This window comes from Salarias fasciatus, assembly GCF_902148845.1.
Source record: "Salarias fasciatus chromosome 23 unlocalized genomic scaffold, fSalaFa1.1 super_scaffold_20, whole genome shotgun sequence".
Classification (NCBI taxonomy): domain Eukaryota; kingdom Metazoa; phylum Chordata; class Actinopteri; order Blenniiformes; family Blenniidae; genus Salarias; species Salarias fasciatus.
Window position 1 is genome coordinate 160,012 of NW_021941230.1, and position 23,141 is coordinate 183,152.

At 44.4% G+C, this 23,141-nt stretch overlaps 1 protein-coding gene across 2 annotated transcripts in view; it reads left to right on the forward strand.

The window, feature by feature from the left end:
* LOC115383791 (FERM, ARHGEF and pleckstrin domain-containing protein 1-like) overlaps positions 1–23,141 on the forward strand; it is a 32,267-nt gene that overhangs the window by 6,871 nt on the left and 2,255 nt on the right. The window contains exons 2-25 of one of the 2 annotated variants that reach the window (XM_030085983.1): positions 2,243–2,347; positions 3,272–3,314; positions 3,417–3,495; positions 4,806–4,903; positions 5,570–5,684; positions 5,994–6,141; positions 6,874–6,969; positions 7,038–7,204; positions 7,282–7,350; positions 7,455–7,524; positions 8,179–8,326; positions 15,516–15,616; positions 15,692–15,781; positions 16,847–16,980; positions 17,780–17,861; positions 18,005–18,245; positions 18,874–19,004; positions 19,234–19,302; positions 19,435–19,524; positions 20,058–20,140; positions 20,409–20,515; positions 20,595–20,734; positions 21,721–21,828; positions 21,907–22,058. In XM_030085983.1, the coding sequence (XP_029941843.1) occupies positions 2,243–2,347; positions 3,272–3,314; positions 3,417–3,495; positions 4,806–4,903; positions 5,570–5,684; positions 5,994–6,141; positions 6,874–6,969; positions 7,038–7,204; positions 7,282–7,350; positions 7,455–7,524; positions 8,179–8,326; positions 15,516–15,616; positions 15,692–15,781; positions 16,847–16,980; positions 17,780–17,861; positions 18,005–18,245; positions 18,874–19,004; positions 19,234–19,302; positions 19,435–19,524; positions 20,058–20,140; positions 20,409–20,515; positions 20,595–20,734; positions 21,721–21,828; positions 21,907–22,058 (2,666 nt within the window). Of the gene's footprint in view, positions 1–2,242; positions 2,348–3,271; positions 3,315–3,416; positions 3,496–4,805; positions 4,904–5,569; positions 5,685–5,993; positions 6,142–6,873; positions 6,970–7,037; positions 7,205–7,281; positions 7,351–7,454; positions 7,564–8,178; positions 8,327–15,515; positions 15,617–15,691; positions 15,782–16,846; positions 16,981–17,779; positions 17,862–18,004; positions 18,246–18,873; positions 19,005–19,233; positions 19,303–19,434; positions 19,525–20,057; positions 20,141–20,408; positions 20,516–20,594; positions 20,735–21,720; positions 21,829–21,906; positions 22,059–23,141 lie in introns of both variants that reach the window. The other variant, XM_030085982.1, reaches the window with a different exon arrangement.

Below are 23,141 nucleotides of genomic sequence, written 5' to 3' on the forward strand. Positions count from 1 at the left end.
ATCTTCTTTATTGCGAAGCCGTGGAGGGATTGAAACCGCAGAGCGTGTGGCGTCTTGCTGCGGGGCTCTGAGGCAGCAGAGCAAACAGACGGATCGGGTTTCAGAGAAGAGAAGAAGAGGATGGCTGAGAGACAGCAGCTTTACAACATGTTTACAGCGAGATTCTCACTTTGTTTACGCCATAGTCTTCCAATGTTTACATCATGTTTACATCTAATTCTTACGGTGTTTACATCATGTTTACGCCATCTTTCCATCATATTCTTATGGTGTTTACATGAATTTCTTGCCATGTTTACATCATTTTGGTTGCAATCTTTACATGATGTTTATGCCATATTTACCTCGTGTTCTCACACTATTTACATCATGTTTACATCTTATTCTCATGCTATTTACATCAAGTTTACATCTTATTCTCACAATATTTACATCATGTTTACATCTTATTCTCACAATATTTACATCAATTGTATGCCATGTTTACGTCTTTTTCGTTGCAATCTTTAGATGATGTTTACGCTGTATTTACCTCATATTCTCACAATGTTTACACCATGTTTACTTGATGTTTACACCATGTTTACCACATCATATTCTCATGCTGTTTACATCCCATATGTGTGATTTTTATGACTTGTTTACATCACATTTACACCATGTGTTTAAATCAATATCTATATCACATTTATGTCACATTCTCCTTATGTTTACATCATATTTACTCAATGTTTACATCATAATCTGACAGTGCAACATGTTTACACCATGTTTACCTTATGTTCTTGCTATGTTTATGTCACATTTACATGATGTTTATGTCATGTTTACTCCATTTTGTCCCATGAGTGACCTCAGGAAGCGATGACATCATCAACTATCATGACATCATGACTTTCTGCAACTTTTTACATCATTAAATCAAACATTAAAAACCGAAATCTTAACTTTCAGATTTGATCCTTGAGGTTATTCATTCATTCATTCATTCATTCATTCATTCATTCATTTCATCATCTTTTCCCACTTCCTGGTTTGAGGAGGCGGGGCTTCCAGCCGACCAATCAGCTACATGTATATACCTCGTAGCTACAGTCAGAAACAGACCGACTGTCTTCTATTTTGAAATAAGCCACAGTCTAGAAAATCCCACATCCTGAGGCGGACCTTGAACGCCGCATATATGAATGAATGGAGAAGATTACTGACACACACACCCCTCTAATCTCAAGGTGTATATTTAGCCTGGAGGTGGAGGAATGTTCTGCGGCTCCCTGGAGAACCAAACATTAACTTTTACAGTTTGAGCCCAGAGGAAAGTTTAACTTCTGAAAGAGGAAAAGATCAGAATAGAACCGGAGGAGGAGAACCGGTCGGTTCTCGTTGCTTTAAGTTCTAAAAATGGTGCTAGGTCAGTCCTGGTTCTCAGATTTAGACAACTAGAGGAATGAAGGTACATTTTCATGTTTTCAGTCAACTAAACCATTACAGAAACCTGTTTTTAGACTGATATCGGTATCAGTATCATTCCAAATGTTATCTATGTTGGCATCAGTGTTGGCATCGGTATCGGCATTGGAATCAGTATGGGTCCAGATGTTGATATCAGTACTCGGTATCATTCCATTTGTTATTGGTACCAGTGTCAGTATCTATATCGGCATCAGTATCGGTCCAGATGTTATTGGATTCGGTGTCAGTATCAGTATTGGCATCAGTGTCAGTCCAGGTGTTGACATTGATAGTAGTTTCAACTTCAGTAATGGTCCATATGTTGATACCAGTATCAAGCAGTACCAGTGTCATTCTAGATGTTATTGGTACCATTATCTGTACCATTATCGGTCCAGATGTTGAATTTGATGAGTTTTGGCATCAGTGTCAGTCGAGATGTTTATATCGGTACCAGTATCTGTCCAGATGCCTTTGCCGGTATCAGTATAGGTATCAGTGTTGGTCCAGCTTTTGATATCTGTCTGGATGTTGATATCGGTACCAGTATCGGTCCATATGTTGATTTTGATGAGTTTTGGCATCAGTACCAGTCGAGGTGTTTATATCGGTAGCAGTATCTGTCCACATGTCTATGCCAGTATCAGTATAGGTATCAGTGTTGGTCCAGCTTTTGATACCAGTCTGGATGTTAATATCAGTACCAGTATTGGTGCAGATGTTGATATTGGTGTTAGTATTGTTCCAGGTGTTGATCTGAGCTTAATGTTCTGTCTCCTCTCCTCTGCAGCACCGAGCTCCTGGTAAGGTTCTGTTCGACCTGGTCTGTGTTCACCTCAACCTGACGGAGGGGGATTACTTTGGACTGGAGTACCAGGACCACCGCAAGATGACGGTACGATGCTGCACCGCCTCTGAGCTGAAATACTAGATCTAGAGCTGGTTAGACTGACTGACTGGATTCAGAGGGAAGTAGGAACAGATACTGTGTACCGACACCAGTACTAACATTTAGCTGTGTACAGATATTGAGCACCGATACCAGTGCTAACATTTAGGTACTGATACCAGCACAAACCTCTCACTATGTACAGATACTGACTACCGATACTACAGTATTAAACTTTAACCTGTGTACAAATGTTTTAATACCACTCTTAATGTACAGCTCCATACAGATACCTAGTGTCGATACCAGTAATAATCTAGTTATGCACAGAAACTGAGTACCAATACCAGTACCCCTTAGTGATGTACAAATCTTGAGTACTGATACCAATACTAATCTTTAGCTACATACTGATACCATTTACCAATACCACTACTAACCTTTCACTATGTACAGATAAGGAGTACTGATACCAGTGGCAACTTTTTACTTTATAGAGATACTGAGTCACGGTACCAGCACTAACCTTTAGCTACGTACATATGCTGAGTACTGATACCAGTACGAACGTTTCACCATGTACAGATACTGAGAGCCGATATCAGGATTGATCTTTAGCAACGTACAGACCCTGAGTATCGATGCTATGACTAACTTTTTGCTTTGTACTGATACCAAGTGCCAATACCAGTTGTCCCCTATAGCTACGTACAGATACCGAGTGCCAATACCATTTCTAATCTTTACTTACATAAAGATGCCTTGTTCCGATACCAGTGCTGTCCTCTACCTACGTAGAGATATTAAGTACCAACACCAGTAGCTACTATAGTTGCTGAGTACCGATACCAGTAGTCCCCTTTAGCTGTGTACAGATACAAAGTACCGATACCAGTAGCTACTGCTGACACTGAGCCCTCTGTCCTGCAGGTGTGGCTGGATCTCCTCAAACCGGCTCTGAAGCAGATCAGACGTGAGTTTCTCCTCATGTTCTCTTCTGTCACGGTGGAACTGCCCTGATCCGGTTCTCCTGGTGGAACCGCCCTGATCCGGTTCTCCTCATGTTCTCCTGCAGGACCGAAGAACACCATCCTTCGCTTCGTGGTGAAGTTCTTCCCTCCGGACCACACGCAGCTGACGGAGGAGCTGACGCGGTACGGCTCAGAACGTCTCAGAAATGGGAAACCCAATGAGATCAGTCCGGTCAGAAGGCACTGATACTGATACCGATATATGATCTGATATTGGTATTGACTCTGATCCAAGAAATTTAAGAATTAATGCTTGTCATGAAATAGTTTACATGCTGAGTGCAGAGTTCTGTAGGCTACATGCTACATGCTAAGATCTGTAGGATACATGCTACATGTTAAGTGCTGAGTTGTGTAGGCTACATGCTAAGTGCTACATGCTAAATGCTAAGGTGTATAGCTACATGCTACATGCTAAATACCAAGATCTGTAGACTACATGCTACCTGCTAAGTGCTACATACTAAATGCTATGTTCTATAGACTACATGCTACATGTTATGTGCTAAGTTCTGTAAGCTACATCCTACATGTTAAGTAATGAGTTCCCTAGGCTACATGCTGCATGCCAAGTGCTACATGCTAAATGCTAAGGTGTATAGCTACATGCTAAATACTAAATACTAAGATCTGTAGGCTCCATGCTAAGTGCTACATGCAAGTGCTAAGTTCCATCGACTACATCCTACATGTTAAGTGCTGAGTTCTGTAGGCTACATGCTACATGCTAAGTGCTACATGCTAAATGCTAAGGTGTATAGACTACATGCTACATGTTATGTGCTAAGTTCTGTAAGCTGCATCCTGTATGTTAAGTAATGAGTTCCCTAGGCTACATGCTGCATGCTAAGTGCTACATGCTAAATGCTAAGGTGTATAGCTACATGCTAAATACTAAATACTAAGATCTGTAGGCTACAAGCTAAGTGCTACATGCTAAATGCTAAGTTCCATAGACTTCATCCTACATGTTAAGTGCTGAGTTCTGTAGGCTACATGCTACATGCTAAATACTAAATACTAAGATCTGCAGACTACATGCTTCTTACTAAGTGCCACATTCAAAATGCTATAAAATACTTGCGAGATACCACAGGCTACATGCCACCTTCTGGTATCGGTATTCAGTATCTGTACATCCTCACTGAAAATCAGTCCCTCCATAAACCACCTGGGATTTGAACCGAGGTTCCAGATCTGTTCCAACCACATCATTTTGTCCCCTCACTGACCTTTAACCTTTTCCCATGGTGCACAGCTTCTCCCTGCTGCTCAGCTGGAGCCAAACAGGAAGTGACTGTTTATTGACTTCAGTTGTCTGTTTCTGCTGCGGCTTCAAAGATGATTTCAGTTTTTATTGATCCAGATCAGTTTATTTCTTATCCCTCTCTGACCTCTGACCTCTGACCCCTCTGCCCTCTGCCCCCCTCCAGGTACCTGTTTGCCCTGCAGGTCAAGCGGGACCTGGCCTGCGGACGCCTCATCTGTAACGACTCCAGCGCCGCGCTGATGGTTTCCCACATCATCCAGTGTGAGTCTCCGAGTATCGGCTTCAGACTGAGGGCGGTATTGGTACAACAGGCTGACGCTAGTATCGGCTCCAGACTGAGACCGATATCTCTACAGCAGGCTGATGCTGGTATTGGCTCTCGACTGAGACCGGTATCGGTACACCAGACTGATGCTGGTATCGGCTCCAGACTGAGATCGGTGTCGGTACAGCAGACTGAAGCTGGTATCGGCTCCAGACTGAGACCAGATGCAGTTTGTGACTGGGTTCTAGTGGGTTCTAGCAGTGATTCTAACATTGGGCTCTTGTGGGTTCTAATATTTACTTCCTAAGGGTGGTGGTGTGTCTAGTAATGGGTTCTACTTGAATCTAATAGAGGGTTCTGGTAGGGGGTTCTAATGGGTTCTAATAGTGGGTTCTAGTGGGTTCTAGTCATGGGCTGTAAAGGTCTGAAGGGTTCTACTAAACACCACTCTGGTCCATCGTCACCCCCCCCCTCGTTGCCCCCTGCTGGTCTGGAGTGGGTCCAGCAGGAGGCGGTCGTCATGGAAACCAGCTGCTGCTAACAGATGGAGCAGCTCTCAGAACCTGCTTCTTTCACCTCGTGTCGACCTTGAGTTGTCATTGCTTCATGTTAACTGCCCCCCTTGTTGCCCCCCCTGTTGCCCCCCCTGTTGCCCCCCCCAGCGGAGACGGGGGACCTGGACGAGGCGGGCAGCTTCCAGCACCTCCTGCATCATAAATACCATCCAGACCAGGAGCAGCTGAGGGAGCAGATCCAGGAGTGTCAGCGGGACCGAGTGTGAGTCTGGAGCACAACTACACAACCACACAACTACACAACACTACAGTGTGAGTCTGATTGACGCTACAACACAACTACACTACTACAATACAACAACAGTACAACAACACGACAACATTAAAACAACACAATGCTACAACACAACACTACAACAACACACTACAAAAGCACAACAACAACACAACACGACAATACAACAACACACATACAAACTATGACACTGAACACACTGTGTGTGTGTGTGTGTGTGTGTGTGTGTGTGTGTGTGTGTGTGTGTGTGTGTGTGTGTGTGTGTGCCTTGCTCAGAGGCCAGACCCCGGCGGAGTCGGACTACCAGCTGCTGGAGGTGGCCCGCCGTCTGGACCTGTACGGAGTCCGACTGCACCCGGCCACGGACCGGGAAGGAACCCAGCTCAGCCTGGCAGTGGAGCACTCCGGGGTCCTGGTCCTGCAGGTAGACCCCCCTAGACCCAGTCCTGGTCCTGCAGGAAGACTCTCTAGACCCCCTAGACCCAGTCCTGGTCCTGCAGGTAGACCCACTAGACCCAGTCCTGGTCCTGCAGGTAGACCCCTCCATTCAACTTATTGAAAACATTATGACTCTGTCTCCATGGAAACGGGGTAGAAAGTAAAGTTTCCTGGAGGTTCCTAAAGGTCCCTGAAAGTATCTGAAGGTCCTTGAAGGTCTCTGAGGATCTTTCAAGGGTCCTGAAGGTCCCTAAAGGTGCCTAATGGTTTCTAAATTTACCGAAGGTTCATAAAAGTCATAAAGGTCCCTACAGGTCTCTGCAGGTTCCTAACAATCCCGAAACGTCTCTGTAAGCCTCCAAAGGTCGCTAGAGGTCTCTGTAGGCCTCCAAAGGTCCCTAGAGGTCTCTGAAGGTCTCTGCAGGTCCCTAAAGGTCTCTGTAGGTCTCCAAAGGTCCCTGCAGGTCCCTAAAGGTCTCTGAAGGTCCTGAAAGGTCTCTTTCAGTCTTTAAATGTCGCTAAGTGTCCCGGCAGGTCCTTAAAGATTCCTGAAGATTCATAAAAGTCTGTAAAGGTTCCTAAAGGTATCTGAAGGTCTTTGTAGGTCCCTAAAATTTTCCAAAGGGCTCTGCAGGTCCTTAAAGGTCTGTAAGGTCCCTGCAGGTCCCTACAGGTCTGTAAGGTCCCTGCAGGTCCCTGAGGGTCTCTGTGTTCTCAGGGCTCCACCAGGATCAACTCCTTCAACTGGTCCAAGATTCGCAAGCTGAGCTTCAAGAGGAAACGTTTCCTGATCAAGCTGCGCTCCGACCCGGTGGTGAGTCCCGGTTCTTCTGGTTCTACCCCCCCTCCGGTTCCCTATCTAACTCCCCCCCCCCCCCCCAGCAGAACCCGCACCACGACACGCTGGAGTTCTCCATGGCGACCCGCGACTCCTGCAAGAACTTCTGGAAGATCTGCGTGGAACACCACGCCTTCTTCCGCCTGCTGGAGGAACCCAAACCCCGGCCCAGGACCATCCTGTTCTCCAGAGGATCCTCCTTCCGCTTCAGGTTCCACCGCCGCTCTGGAACCTTCTCCGGGTTCCACCCCACCTTCTCTAACATGTTCCCCCTCCCCCGCCCCGCAGCGGCCGCACCCAGAAGCAGGTCATCGACCACGTCAAGGACTCCGACCTCAAGAGGGTTCCCTTCCAGAGGTGAGGTTCCGTCAGAGAACCCGGGGGAGAACCCGACAAAGAACCCGGCGGAGAACCCGGGGGAGAACCCGACGGGTCGCTGACGATTCTGTCTGCTCTTCCAGGAAACACAGCAAGGTTCTGTCTCACAGCGGAACGCCGCAGACGTTCTGCAGAACACAGCAACCAGCACAGGTCAGGACCCTGAGTCCGACTGAACAGGAACAATACCAGGTACCGATACTGAGGAATGGAGTGAGTAATGATACCGGGTACTGGTATTGAGGAGAGAGTTGGTACTGATACCACGTACTGATACTGAGGAGTTGGTATCGATACTGAGGAGAGAATGAGTGATAATATCAGGTACCGATAGTGAGGAGTGAGTACCGATACCAGGTTCTGATAGTGGGGAACTAGTAATGATACCGGGTATTGATATTGAGGAGTTAGTACAGATACTGGGTATCGATACTGAGGAGTTAGTACTGATACGGGTATCGATACTGAGGAGAGAGTGAGTAATAATATCAGGTACCGATAGTGAGGAGTGAGTACTGATACCAGGTACTGATACTGAGGAGAGTTGGTACTGATACCAAGTATTGATACTGAAGAGTTTGTACAGATAATGGGTATCGATACTGAGGAGCGCGTTGGCACTAATATCAGTCAAAGGTGTCAGAATTGAGTAGTTAAACATCAGTACTGATACTGGTATCACGGGTATTGGTACTGAGGAGATAGACATTACAACCAGTATCGGTCCTCAGTATCAGTACTCCTGGTATCGGGCCATATCTACTGTAACCCTCCAGAGGTTCTCTGAGGTTCTGGGTTCCTCCTCAGGTCTCAGACCAGCCGGACGCCACCCCCTCTGTCCAGCCCAGCGTCAACGGCACCGCCGATGCCCCGGCTCTGGCTCCGCCCACCAACGGCTTCCACCACCCGGACCCGGACCCGGACCCGGCTCCCCAGCAGAACCTCCTGAACCCAGGTCCCGCCTCCCGGGGCAGCAGCTCGCCCATCCCCTACATCGACTGTAGCGACATCGACAGCGAGTGTGACGTCACCAGGCGGGCGGCCCGTCGTCAAGGCGACCGGCCGCCCGACGCCCCCGGGCTCTTCGGCGGTTCCGCTAACGGGTTCTACCACACCAACCAGCAGGGCATGATGGGAAACAGGAAGTGTAGCACTGAAGGGGCGGGGCCGTTCCGGCTACTGGACGACATCATCATCACCCAGGGTGGGCGGGGCTACGGGAATCGAACCGGGTACCCCCGTTACACCGCCGACCCGGCGTGCTACAACCCGATCGGCTACAGCCGCACGCCGCCGCCGCCGCTGCACTACGTCAAACCTTACAACAACAGCCGCTACGCCCCCGGCTGTGGCTCCGCCCCTACCGAGCGCCGGGGCGTCGTCGCCAACGGCAACAGCCGCTTCGGCAACCGCGGCAACCTGAGCCTGACGCTGGACGGCTCCACCAGCAGCGGCAGCGACAGCAGCGACAGCGAGTCGGATAGCGGAGGAGGGGGCGGGGCTAATACCGGAGGGGGCGTGGCTTACGGTCGGCCGTTAATGTTCGGGAACCCGGTCGCGGTGGGCGCCGTGCGGGCCGGGTCGGGAGGGATGATGTCGTTCGGCCGGCTGGAGCTGGAGGAGGGAGGGGGCGGGGCCGGGGAGGGGGCGGGGCCACGGGGGAGGTACCTGGGAGGGGGAGGGGTGTTCAGCTGCTGAGGGGGGGAGGGGCTTCACACTGAGGTCTCTGGTCCTGGTCCCAGACCTGGTTTCAGTGGAGCTGTGGTCTGGTCCCTTTAGTGCCAGTGTTTCAGATCATCTGGTTCCTGTGCTAACTGGTGGCCCACTGCCTGCTGTTCCTTTCAGTTTATATACAATACAGGAAGTGGGCCATCAGTTAACAGGGGAACGATTTTGTCTGAAACACCACATTCCCTGCTGTATCAGGGAGGACGATCTGCTCCATGTGCTTCACACAGCGCAGTGCATCCTGGGTAATTGAGGGAGTTTCATCACTGTAACCTGTGGCTAGCCACAATCAGGCTAAAGGGGCGGGACTTCCGCTCCCTGTCTGAACCAATCAGCAGGCAGGGATCCCCCTCAGTGTGAAAGCCATCCAGACTCGAACCGTATTTTTCTAGCTGGGAGGTCAAAGGTCGTAGCGATGGACCAAGTGCCATAACCTGAGAACTACGCGTTTTACAGCAGTAGAAGAAGAAGCAGTAGCTTGTTGTGTTTGTTGTTGCCGTGGCGATTTGAGCCTTCTAGATTGTTTGTGTTGGGATTGTAGGGGCTAGTTTTTAAAATTTAACAAAACAAGTGTTTTAAAAAGAAGTAAAGTGACTAAAAGTTCCACCCGACGCTCCTTTACACAAGTTTTCAAGTGAAAACGGATCGTTTTAACGTATTAACAACTTCCGCCGAAAAGTTGTCTGTTTCCATGGAGACAGAGTGGAAGTGTTTTCAAAAAGTTGCATTGTCTACAGAGTCAGTATTTCAACAAGTTGCATTTTCTCATTTTCACAGATTGACGAGAATTTTCAAAAAGTTGTGAATATCCTGTTTCCATGGAGACAGAATGGAAACATTTTCAAAAAGTAGCATTTTCTTGTTTACCCAGATTGGCAGCATTTTGAAAAAGTTGTGCTTTCCCCTGTTAACATGGAGACACTTGCAGAATTTAGAAAAAGTTGCATTCACTTCTGTTTCCACCAGGACAAATCTGACATTTTCAAAAAGTTGCATTTTGTAATTTCCATAGTCAGTCTTTGTAAAACTTCTAAAAAGTTGTCCTTTCCCACATTTCAATGGAAATGGAGTTGAAGAGTTTTCAAAAAGTTGCATTTCAACTCTTTCCATGCAGACAGAGTTTCAGCCTTTTGAAAAACTTTCATCCGTGGAGGCAAAACTTACAAAAAGTTGCGCTTTCCTGTTTCCACACAGGCAGATTTAAATCATTTTCAAAAAGTTGCACTTTCCCCAAATTTTTGCTTTTCTCCTCATTTCCATGGTGTTGGAGCATTTTCAAAAAGTGGCACACTATGCTGTTCCGTCCTTCACTTGAAAACGTTGCATCGTGGTTCCGTCCAGAACCTCCGGGTTCTCTGTGGTGTTCTAGAAGGGTTTGGAACCGGGGACCGTTCGGTACAGCGTGGTGGAAGTTGTTAAAAGTCGATTGGTACGTAGAGGAGCTGTGACCATTAAACACTGCATGGCCTGGCTGTGGCTCCGCCCCCTCACTGCTTTGACCCCTCCCCCTCTCTGCTTTGGCCCTTCACTGCCTTGGCTCCTCCCACTCACTGCTTTGGCCCCGCCCCCTGCTCTGCATGAACTCTTTATTTTCACTGCACTTCATGAAGAAGCTTCTGATGATGTCATCATTTCCTGACGACATCTTTCTGGACAGTTCCACCCTCTGTTTTAGTGGTGACGGACCATTTTCAAAAAGTTGTGCTTCCATACAATGACATTTTCATAAAGTTGCTCTTTTGAAAAGTAGCATTTAGGCCCGTATCCATGGTGACGGAGCAGTTTTAACAGTATTTTCACTGATTTCTACTGTGACTGAATTGTTTTCAAAAAGTTGTTTTCCCTTATTTACACTAAGGCGTTTTCAAAAAGCTACTTTTTCACAGATTTCCATGGTGACAGAGCGTTTCCAAGAAGTCGTTCCCCCCATTCCCATGGAGTTGAAGGATTTTCAGAAAGTTGCGTTACAGCCTCGGAATGTTTTTAAAAAAGTTGCACTTTCAAAAAGTTGCGTTCCTCCATCTTTCATGACTATGGAGTTTCAGCATTTTCTAAAGGTTATTTTTCCCTATTTACACAATTTTTTTTAGCCTTTTCAAAAAGTTACATTTTCAAAAAGTTGCGCTCTCTCCCGTTTCCATGGATACAGAATCTATTTTCTGTGTTTAATCAGTGTTGCCATGGAAACCGTTTCCCCTGGATGATGTCGTCATTCTGTTAAAGCAGAGAAATGTGGTGAAAGTTTTTGTAAAGATGTGAAAGTTTGTGAGTTTGTGTCGTGGACGTGGAGAGGAGAACGTTCTGCTGAAGAACTATTAGAACAAATTAATTTAACATCTTTATTATTGTTTATTCACTTGATTCTGTTTTTCACTTTGTTTCCTGTTTCTGTTTCACTTTTCGTGGTTTTTCTGTCAGGGATGCACCGAGTACCCACTGATACCCATACTGATACCGATATTTACATCTTCACTGATACCGATACTGTTACTGATACTCATACTGATACCAATACTTACACCCATGTTGATACCCATACTGATACCGATACCCATAGCCAATACGATATCTCTGCTATACCTATACTGTTACCGATATTGATACTGATACGTTACCGAAATGATACCGATATCTCTCCTATATCTATATTGATACTGATATTTCATACCCATACTGATACCTGATATTTGTGATATATCCTGACTGATACTGATACCGATACCTATATCTCTACTGTACCCATGCTGATACTGATATGCAAATCTCGGGCAGAGACGATGCCAATACCAATATTTCTACTCAAGCCAATACTGATATATGCGCTACATCCAATATTGATAATTCTGCCATAATCTAAACCTTTGTTAAAGCCAAGACCGATATTTCTGGTACAATCGATGCTGATACCGATATCTGTGGTTTGGCAAATATCAATATTTCTGCTATTACCAGTATCTCTGCTATAGCCAGTATGGATATTTCTACTATAGATGATACCGATACCTCTTTTAGAGCCAATACCAATATTTCTGCTATATCCGATATCGATATTTCTGGTATAGCCAATACTGTTGCCAATACCAATATTTCAAATATAGCCAAAACCGATATTTCTTCTGTTACCGATATTTCTGCTACAGATGATACCGATAGCGATATCTTTGACAAAGCCAAAACGGATATTTCTGCTGTAGCCAACACTGATACCAGTGCCGATATTCTTGCTCTAGTCAGTACTGATACTGATGCCGATACACCAATATCTCTGTCACGATACCAGGATACCTGGTACACTTTAGCTGAGGTGAGAGCTAGCTGGACATGCTAATGCTACATGCTAATGCTGTAGGCGAATGCTGCACAGCATGAGTCTTGCTTCCTGCTTTTCAATGACATCATGTGATATCATGATGACATCATTGGTGCCGGTGCATAGTATCGACCGTATACTCGATATCGGAATCAGTATCGGTGCATCCCTGCTCTGCCTGCCGCTGCATGCTCTCTCTCTCTCTCTCTCTCTCTCTCTCTCTCTCTCTCTCTCTCTCTCTCTCTCTCTCTCTCTCTCTCTCTCTCTCTCTCTCTCTCTCTCTCTCTCTCTCTCTCTCTCTCTCTCTCCTCTCTCTCTCTCTCTCTCTCTCTCTCTCTCTCTCCCTCCCTCCCACCGGCTGTTGTTGTTCTGCTTGTTGTTGTATCCTGCACTTGTTTGTTTTTCATCTAACTCTTCCAATAAACACAGAGAAAAGGACTGGTCGCTTTCCTGAAGCTCTAGTTTGTAGATATGTTGTGCTTTTATTTTGAAAGTCCGGCGCTTTGGGAGAGTTTTGGTGTTTTGGACTCTGGAAAGTCGGCAAGTATCCGGTTACCTCGGCGATAGTTAGAGACTTCCATCCTTCCATCGCTGCAGTTCTGATCACTTCCATTGAATGAGATGCTTTTAACCCTTTAAGGCCCAGATCATGACTTTAACTTTGAAATAGAGAAATGTAAAATTAATTAACTTAAATTAAATTAATTCAATAAAGTTTTTAATTAACAAAAATAAATTAATTATTTAAAGTAAAAAATAAAAATTCAGTTCAGTTCATTTCAGTTTATTTGGACAAAGAAAAACAATTGAAAAAATAAAAAAATAAAATGAAATAAATAAAATAAATTTAAAAAAATGAAGTTTAGTTTAATTTTATTTTATTTTCAAATTCAAATTTGAGGGAGAAATGTAGACATAATCTTTTAAATTCATAGGAATTAATAAATAAGTTCAAATAAAAAAAAGACATAAAATTGATGAAAAAAGCACAGTGACAGCACTTCCTGAAATACATATAATTATATGTAAAAAACAAAACAAAACACACAATTCTAAATAAAAAAAATAAATACAAATGAAAAAACAATGATCTTGGAGATAAAGAAAATTATTTTTAAACCAAAGTAGAATAAAAAATGTCACAGTAAGAAGAATGTAATATATAATCGTTCCATAAATTAATAAAATTAGTATTAAAAGTGAATAAATAAATGGAATTTTCTCTGATTGAATTGAATGCATTTAAAGTTAAAAATAGAAATACGTTAAGTATTAAAAATGAATATTTAGAAACCGTTCAGCAAATATTTAAAAAGTGCAAAGAAATAATGAATCAAATATCAGAATGGAAGATTAAAGATAAATAAACCCTTCTATAATTAAAAAATTAAAAATAAAAAATCTAAAAAAAAAAAAAAATTAAAATACACAATTCAATAAGGATGCATACAAATAATAAAAAGCTACTTGGATAATAAAAAAAACAATTTTAAAGAATAGTAATAAATGTAAATATAAATAATCACAATGAACTATTAAATAATAACAATGCAAATAAAAATATAAGTAAGAACAGAAAATTATTTTTTAATAAAATCAAAAATTCAGCAAAGCAAAAGTTCAAAATCTAAATCTCCATTTCAACATCAAGAGTAAATCATCACTATTTTTCCCACAATTTTTTTTCTTTTTAAATTCCTCAAATATTTAGTAATTTATAAAACAAGACGTTTGACAGATTTTAGGATGAAATCAGAAGAGAAAAGATCAATAACTCTGGATTTGAAGGGTTAAAAGTTGATAAATGAACTCACCTCCATCGGTCATTGAAGAACTAACCTCATCTAGAGCTCCAGTAGATTAGAACCATCCCAGTGGGTTCTAGAGTAGAGGAGAATGGTTCTAGAGGGTTCTAGAGTAGCTCAGTCTGATGTAGAGAATCTTCATCATCTTCATCTTCATCTTCATCACTGATTTTCTCATTTCAAGTCTTTAAAACAGGAAGGAGAAAATCTGGAGTGATACTGATGTCTATCACCAATGCTAGCATATAAAAAATAAATTAAATACCGGCCAATATATACAAAATGGTTTTATTTATTCTCTCTTTTTTTTTTTTAGTAATACGAGTATCATAATTTCAATATGTTAAACAAAATGGCCAACATCAGACCGATACCAATATGACCAATATTGGGCCTATACTGATGTGTGAATATTGACTGATATCAGACCCGCATCGATATTGGTCTGATTGGTATCATATTGGTATATGGTTAAAACAGTGGCTGATATTGGACCGATACCAAGATGGTCGATATCAGACCGATACCTGATTGTAAAACGTTACCCATATCTGTAAAAAATGGCTGATATTGCACCAATACTGATGTTACAAATGGCCTATATTAGTCCAATACCGATGTTAAGAATGGCTGATATTGGACAGATACCGATGTTGAAAATGGCCGATATCGGACCGATACCAATTTTAAAAATGGCTGATATTGGACCGATACTGATGTTAAAAATGGTTGATATCTGACTGATACTTGTGGAAAATTACCCATATCTGACCGATGGCAATATTTGAAAACAATGACTGATATCGGACAGATACCAAAGTTAAAAATGGCTGATATCGCAATAATATCGATATTGAAAATGGTCGATATTGGACTGATACTGATGTGTAAAATGGCCGATATCGGATCGAGATCGATGCTAAAAGTTTTTGATATCGGAGCGATGCCGTATAAATTATTATATTATATAATATATTGGCTGATACCAGACCGATACCAATGTTAAAAACGACCAATATTGAACCAATAATGATGTTAAAAGTGGACAATATCAGACTGATACTGATGTTAAAAGTGGCCGATATCAGAGATATCAGACCAACATCGATATCAAAATGGCCGATATCCGACCCATGCTGATATTAGAAATGGCCGGTATTGGTCCGATACTGATACCGATATCGATATCAGCTCCATCCAGCCTTCTAAACCTTGAAATGAGATCATCCATTAAGCCCCTTTAACTTTCTAAAACTTGTCCAGATGTTTTTCTCATATCTGCCTCCCCCCTCCCCCCCCAGGCCCCACGGAGGCTCCGCCCCCTCCGTCCCCCCTCACCAGCCCCCTGCTGACCGAGGCCGGCTACATCCGCAACGAGGACGAGGAGGAGGCCCGCAGGAAGGTGGGGTCGTGTGTAGGTCATGGGGGGGTCAGAGGTCAGGGGTCACAGGGGTCTCATGGTTTCGTCTGTTTCCAGAAGTTTCCCACCAATAAGGCCTACTTCATCGCCAAGGAGCTGCTGAGCACCGAGAGAACCTTCATCAAGGACCTGGAGGTGGTTACCAAGGTAACGGAGCAGGGGGCGGGGTCAGAGGGTAGCCACGCCCACATGAGGAGGAGCTCAGACAGAAAAATCCAAAGGATTTTTTTGAAAAATTAGATGGAAAATTGTTGAAAAAATTTTGACAAAAGTAAGATTTATGAAACCATTAAAATTTGCAATATATATAAATATATATATAAATATAAATATATATATATAAATTAAATCATAAGAAATTTGAAAAAAATAATAAGAAAAAAACTTCTAAAATACTAAGATTTTTTTGGGGGGGGAAATGAAGTAAAGTAAAAAATAAAGAATTACAACTTTGTAAAAATGATATTAAAAAAATACCTATATATTTCCACAATCTATATTTAGATTTTTGGAAGCTAAAAAGTTCAGAAAAATGTGAAGGACTTTTTAAAATACAGAAAAAGTGTTGAAAAAAATTTGAAAAATGAAAGATGGATGAAAACATTAAAATTATCAAAAAATAAATAAACAAAAACTAACACAAAACGGTTCAAATCACAAGTAATGTGAAAAAAAATAAAACACCAAGACTTTTTTTTAAATCCAGAAAAGTTTTCAAAATGAAAAAAAAAAAAAAATCAACTTTTTAAAAACGAAAATGAAAAAACAAAAATTATTTCCACAAACCTTTTTTTTTTTAAATACTGGAAGCTGTTGCTGAACTTTTTTTTAAAAAAGGCTTTAAAAATTGAAATATGAAAAGTAGCTACAATTTAGTTTAAAAATGGGGGGAAATGTTAAAATGTTTTAAAGGAGTTACAGCTACTCTCATGTAAAAAAATGTTTGAAAACAGAGTCAGTGGTTTCCAAAAAGTTGGTCTTTCTCCCGTTTCCATGGTGTCAGGCCTTTCAAAAAGTTGCCCCTCCCCCATTCCAAGACAGTCAGTCCTTTCCAAAACAACAAACGTCTTCCCCCAATTCAATGAAGCGTTTTCAAAAAGTTGCATTTCCTCCCATTTCCAAGTTGATGGAGTGCGCACTTGCAGTTTTGTCCCCCACGATGTTTTTGTTTTAAAAAGTGTCCACCTGTCCCCTCCCCCTCCCCTCCTCCAGTCCTTCCCGGTCGCCGTGGCGACAGACGAGTCGTTCCCAGACTCGGTGAAGACCCTGCTGTCCTCCCACTATGACCCGGTGCTGGAGTTCCACAGAGGGTTCCTCAGGGAGATGGAGCAGCGCCTGGCTCTGTGGTAGGAGACCCTACCCACAATGCACCTCTTCTCAGCGCTGGATGATGTCGATGTTATACAATGATTTAATTGTAAAAGTGATGTCGTTGTTGTTGTTTTACAATGACGTCATTGTTGGGATTGATTCATTTTTAAGATGATGTCATTATGGGAATTATTTATTTTGAAGATTATGTCATTGTTAAGATGATTTCATTTTTGGGATGATATTGTTGGGATTATATGAGCTTTAGGATGATTTCGTTTTTGGGATGATGTCATTGATGGGATTATTTAATTGGAAGGGTGATGATGTCATTGTTGGGTCTATTTCATTTTTGGGATGATGTCATTTTGGGGATTATTTATTTTTCAGGATGATGTCATTTTGGGATTATTTTAGTTTTAGGATGATTTCATTTTTGGCATGATGTCATTGTTGGGATTATTTAATTGTAAGGGTGATGTCATTGTTGGGATTATTTAATTTTTAAGGGGATGTCATTTTGGGATTCTTTTAGTTTTAGGATGGTGTCATTGTTGTGATTATTTCGTTTTTATGATAATGTCATTCTCGGGATTAATACATTTTTCAGGATTATGTCGTTGTTCGGATTAATTAATTCTTAGGATTATATTATTGGTGTGATGATTAAATTTTTAGTATGATGTCATATGGATTATTTCATTTTATGGATGATGCCGTTGTTGGGATTAATACGTTTTAAGAAAGATATCATTGTGGGGATGAGTTCATTTTTTAGATGATGTCATTACTGGGATTATTTAATTATTTGTATGATGTCATTGTGTCTCCCAGGGAGGGTCGCTCTAATGCTCACATTATAGGAGAACACCAACGGATCGGGGACGTTCTCCTGAAGAACATCCAGGGTCTGAAGGTAAACCTGACCTCGGTCCTCTGGGTGGGCGGAGCCTCTCTCCACTCACTGACCTCTGGGTGGGCGGAGCCTCTCTGCTCAGTGACCTCTCAGTGGGCGGAGCCTCTCTGCTCACTAACCTCTGGGTGGTGTCCCCTCCTCAGCAGCAGTTGACGGTTCACCTCCAGAAGCACCCGGAGTGCCTGGTGGAGCTGGAGCGCTGCTGCCGGAGCAGCCGGCGGGCCGAGGCGCTGTGCCGGGAGCTGGAGCAGCAGCGGGTCTGCTACCTGAACCTCAACACCTTCCTGCTGCGGCCGCTGCACCGCCTGCTGCACTACAGGCTGCTGCTGGAGCGGCTCTGCAAGCACTACGCCCCCACGCACCAGGACTTCAGGGACTGCAGAGGTATGCTAATGCCAATGCTAATGCTAAAGCACTACGCCCCCACGCACCCGGACTTCAGGGACTGCAGAGGAATGCTAATGCTAATGCTAAAGCACTATGCCCCCACACACCCAGACTTCAGGGACTGCAGAGGTACGCTAAAGCTAATGCAAATGCTAAATCACTACGCGCCCACGCACCCGGACTTCAGGGACTGCAGAGGTGAGGCTAATGCTAATGCTAATGCTAAAGCACTACGCGCCCACGCACCCGGACTTCAGGGACTGCAGAGGTGAGGCTAATGCTAATGCTAATGCTAAAGCACTGCGCGCCCATGCACCAGGACTTCAGATACTGCAGAGGTGAGGCTAATGCTAAAGGCTAATGCTACGCACCAGGACTTCAGGCGCTGCAGAGATGAGGTTAATGCTAATGCTAAAGACTAATGCTATCCACCAGGACTTCAGGGACTGTCGAGATGAAGCCACATTCTAGATGCTACACGCTAACTTTTGTATTTCCACCCTCCACCGATCCTCTAGCCTTTGCCCTGTGGCCCCCAGCCCTACTCTAACCTCTGACGTCTGCCCTGCGCCCCCCCCAGCCCTCCTCTGACCTCTGACCTCTGCCCTGTGCCCTCTGCCCCCAGCCGCCCTGGCCGACGTGTCGGAGCTGGTGCAGCAGCTGCAGGGCTCCATGGTGAAGATGGAGAACCTGCAGAAACTGCTGGAGCTGCAGAGGGAGCTGAGTGGAGCCGACAACCTGGTGGCTCCTGGCAGGGTGAGGGGATGCTCTGTTACCATGGCAACCAGAATATACACACCACTGTCTGTCCATGATGACTAGAGCTAGAAACCACTGTTTCCATGACGATCTCACGCTATAGACCACTCTGTTTCCATGACGACCAGACATGGTCAAAATGTGAAACTTCTGAAAGGAAACATGAAACTATTCTGAAATGAAATGTGAAACTTGTTGAAGGTGTGTTGTCGTGGTGTGTCTGCAGGAGTTCATCCGGCTGGGCTGTCTCTCCAAGCTGTCTGGGAAGGGGCTGCAGCAGAGGATGTTCTTCCTGGTACGCTCCTCACTGAACACCTGGAGAACCTGCAGAACCAGAACCAAGTTCCCCAGGGTTCTGGTCCTCCAGGTTCCTCCTGGTCCTCCAGGTTCTCCTTCAGAACGTTGTGTTCTCTCTCTCTCTCCCCAGTTCAGTGACGTTCTGCTCTACACCAGTCGGGGGATGACGTCATCCAACCAGTTCAAGGTTCACGGGCAGCTGCCGCTGTTCGGGATGTCGGTACGAAACCCTGCACAACCCACGACCCAGAACCAAGAACCCAGAATCTAAAACCCTGAACCCTGACTCCAAAACCCCACAACCTAGAAACCAGAACCCTGAACCCAGAAAACAGAACACAGAACATAGAACCAACAACCCAGAAACCTGAACCCACAATCCCAAACCCTGAATCCTGAATCCTGAACCCATAAACCTGAACCCTGCACCCAGAAACCTGAACCCTGAACCTAGAACCCAGAAACATGAACGCAGAACCCAGAATTCCACAACCGAAAAACCAGAACCCTGACCCAAGAAACCTGAACCCTGATTCCAGAACCCAAAACCCCACAATCTAGAGACCAGAACACTGAACATAGAATCTAGAACCCTGAACCCACAACCCAGAACCCTGAACCCAGAACCCTGAATCCTGAACCCAGAAACCAGAACCCTGAACCCACAATCCTGAAGCCTGAACCCAGAACCCAGAACTCACAACCTAGAACCCTGACCCCTGACCCCTGACCCCGGGCTCTTCCTGGTTGCAGGTCCGGGAGAGCGAGGAGGAGTGGGGCGTTCCTCACTGCTTCACTCTGATTGGTCAGAAGCAGACGGTGGTGGCAGCGGCCAGGTGAGCCGCCCGGTGACACTTCTCAAAACAACAAGGAAGTTCAGTTTTTATTTGTTGGCGGGCGGAGTCAGTGAAGGTGGAACTTTTTGAAAAAGTTCCCATTCAGTCACAACATAGACAGGTGGAAGTGTTCTCTGTCTCCATGGAGAAGTGCAACAAACATAATTTTCAAGCTGTTGCCATGGCAACAGGAAAGTGTGAATCTGTGGGGTTTTTTTATTGTGAAGGCTAGAGGTTAAAGGTTAAAGGTCACTTCCTGTGCCTCCAGCTGTGCGGAGGAGCTGGACCTCTGGCTGGATGACCTCCGCATGGCCGTCGACCTCGCTGAGCAAGGCAGCGTCTCCGAACTCACACCGCCGCCCGCCGACCGCAGCAGTGGGTTTTCAACTCTCCACCTCCACCCCTCCTCCTGGTGAACTCTGACCCCCTGACCTCTGACCTCTCACCCCCACAGAGCCCTCAGAGGAGGAGCCTGAGGAGGAGTTGAGCACCTCGCGCTCCGGTCACCGCAGCAACAGCAGCAGCAGCACGGTGCAGGTCTGCTGGCACCGCAGCACCGGCCTGTCCATGGTGGACTGCAGCCTGGCCGTGGAGGTGATGACGTCACCACATCTGGACCCATACTGATACCGATATCAGCATACTGACTGAAACTGATATGGATACCAATGCCTGGACTGTACCTATACCGATGCTGATATCAGCAAACTGACTGATACTAATATAGATACCAACACCTGGACCATATCCATACTGATGCCGATATCACCATACTGACTGATACTAATATAGATACCAACACCTGGGCCGGTACCCATACTGATGCTGATATCACCATACTGACTGATACTGATACCGATACCAACACCTGGGCTGGTACCCATACTGATGCCGATATCAGCATACTGACTGATACTAATATAGATGCTAACACTTGGACCGGCATTCATATTGATGCCGATATCAGCATACTGATTAATACTGATACCGACATCAACATCTGAACCGATACTGATACCAATAGCAGCGTCTTGTCTGATAGCAGTATCAACATCAACATCTGGACTGATACTGGCACCATTAGCATCTGGACTGATACTAATATCAACATCTGGACAGATACTGATAACAGTATCGATACCTGGACCGACACGATACTAATGTTGAAATCTGGACTGATACTGCTATTGATATCAATATTTGGACCAATACTGATACCAATATTAACATCTGGACTGATACTGATGTTGATATTGTTTGAACAGAAACAGCAAGCTTACATGATGAAAACATGTAAATTACTGATATTGATGTTACAACACTATCGATACCGACGTTCATAATTATCTATACTGATCTTAAAAAGTTACTGATACTGATGTTACTGATTCTAACACATTAAGGATACTGATTAAAAAAGAAAAAAAAACATACTAATGTTTCAAAATTACTGCTACCATATTAAAAAATACCACTATCAGGCTGATACTGATACCAGAGCCGATATCTCCTCCTTCTCCTGTGCTGTTATTGAAGCTGTGATTGGCTGATTGGTTCGGTTCTCCGGTTCTCGCTCTCAGAACCAGCTGTCGGGGAACCTGCTGAGGAAGTTCAAGAACAGCTCCGGCTGGCAGAAGCTCTGGGTCGTCTTCACCAACTTCAGCCTGTTCTTCTACAAGACGCACCAGGTGGGAGAACGCCACAGAACATCACCCGCCGGGCTCAGTAATGATGACGTCATCGCTAACTGTGTGTCTGGTCTCCAGGACGACGCCCCGCTGGCCAGCCTCCCGCTGCTGGGCTACTCCGTCAGCATTCCGTCGGAGGCGGAGAACATCAACAAGGACTACGTCTTCAAGCTGCAGTTCAAGGCCCACGTGTACTACTTCAGGTCCGAGAGCGAGTACGCCTTCCTCAGGTGAGAACCTGATCTAGAACCCAGAGCCAGTACGCCTTCCACAGGTCAGAACCTGACCTAGAACCAGAACTCAAAGCAAGGATGAGTATTGATGTGTAGATACTGTATGAAAGAGTTCTGATATTGAGTACTGATACAGGGTATCAATACCAGGACTGATTTGTAGATACTGAATGTAACAGAATACTGATACTGAATACGGATACTGGCTACTGATACTAGGCCTGATGTGTAGATACTTGATGACACTGAGTACTGATAGAGTACCGATACCAGGACTGATGTGTAGATACTGGACGATACTTGGCACTTATACTGGGCACTGATACCAGGACTGATGTGTAGATACTGGACAATACTGAGTACTGATACCAGGACTGATGTGTAGATACTGGACAATACTGAGTACCAATACCAGGACTGATATGTGAATACTGGACAATACTGAGTACTGATACCAGGACTGATGTGTAGATACTGGATGATACTGAGTACCGATACCAGGAGTGACATGTAGATACTGGACGATACTTAGTATTGATAGTGGGTACTGATACCAGGACTAATTTGCAGATACTGGACAATACTGAGTACTGATACTGAGTACCGATACCAGGACTGATGTGTAGATACTGGACAATACTGAGTACCAATACCAGGACTGATATGTGAATACTGGACAATACTGAGTACTGATACCAGGACTGATGTGTAGATACTGGATGATACTGAGTACCGATACCAGGAGTGACATGTAGATACTGGACGATACTTAGTATTGATAGTGGGTACTGATACCAGGACTAATTTGCAGATACTGGACAATACTGAGTACTGATACTCAGTACCGATTCTAGGGCTGATATGTGAATACTGGATGATACTGAGTACCGATACCAGGACTGACATGTATATACTGGACAATACTGAGTAAGGATACCAGGACTGATGTGTAGATAGTAGAAAATACCGAGTACTGATACTGAGTACCGATACCAGAACTGATGTGCAGATAGTAGATAATACCGAGTACTGATACTGAGTACCGATACCAGAACTGATGTGTAGATAGCAGATGATACT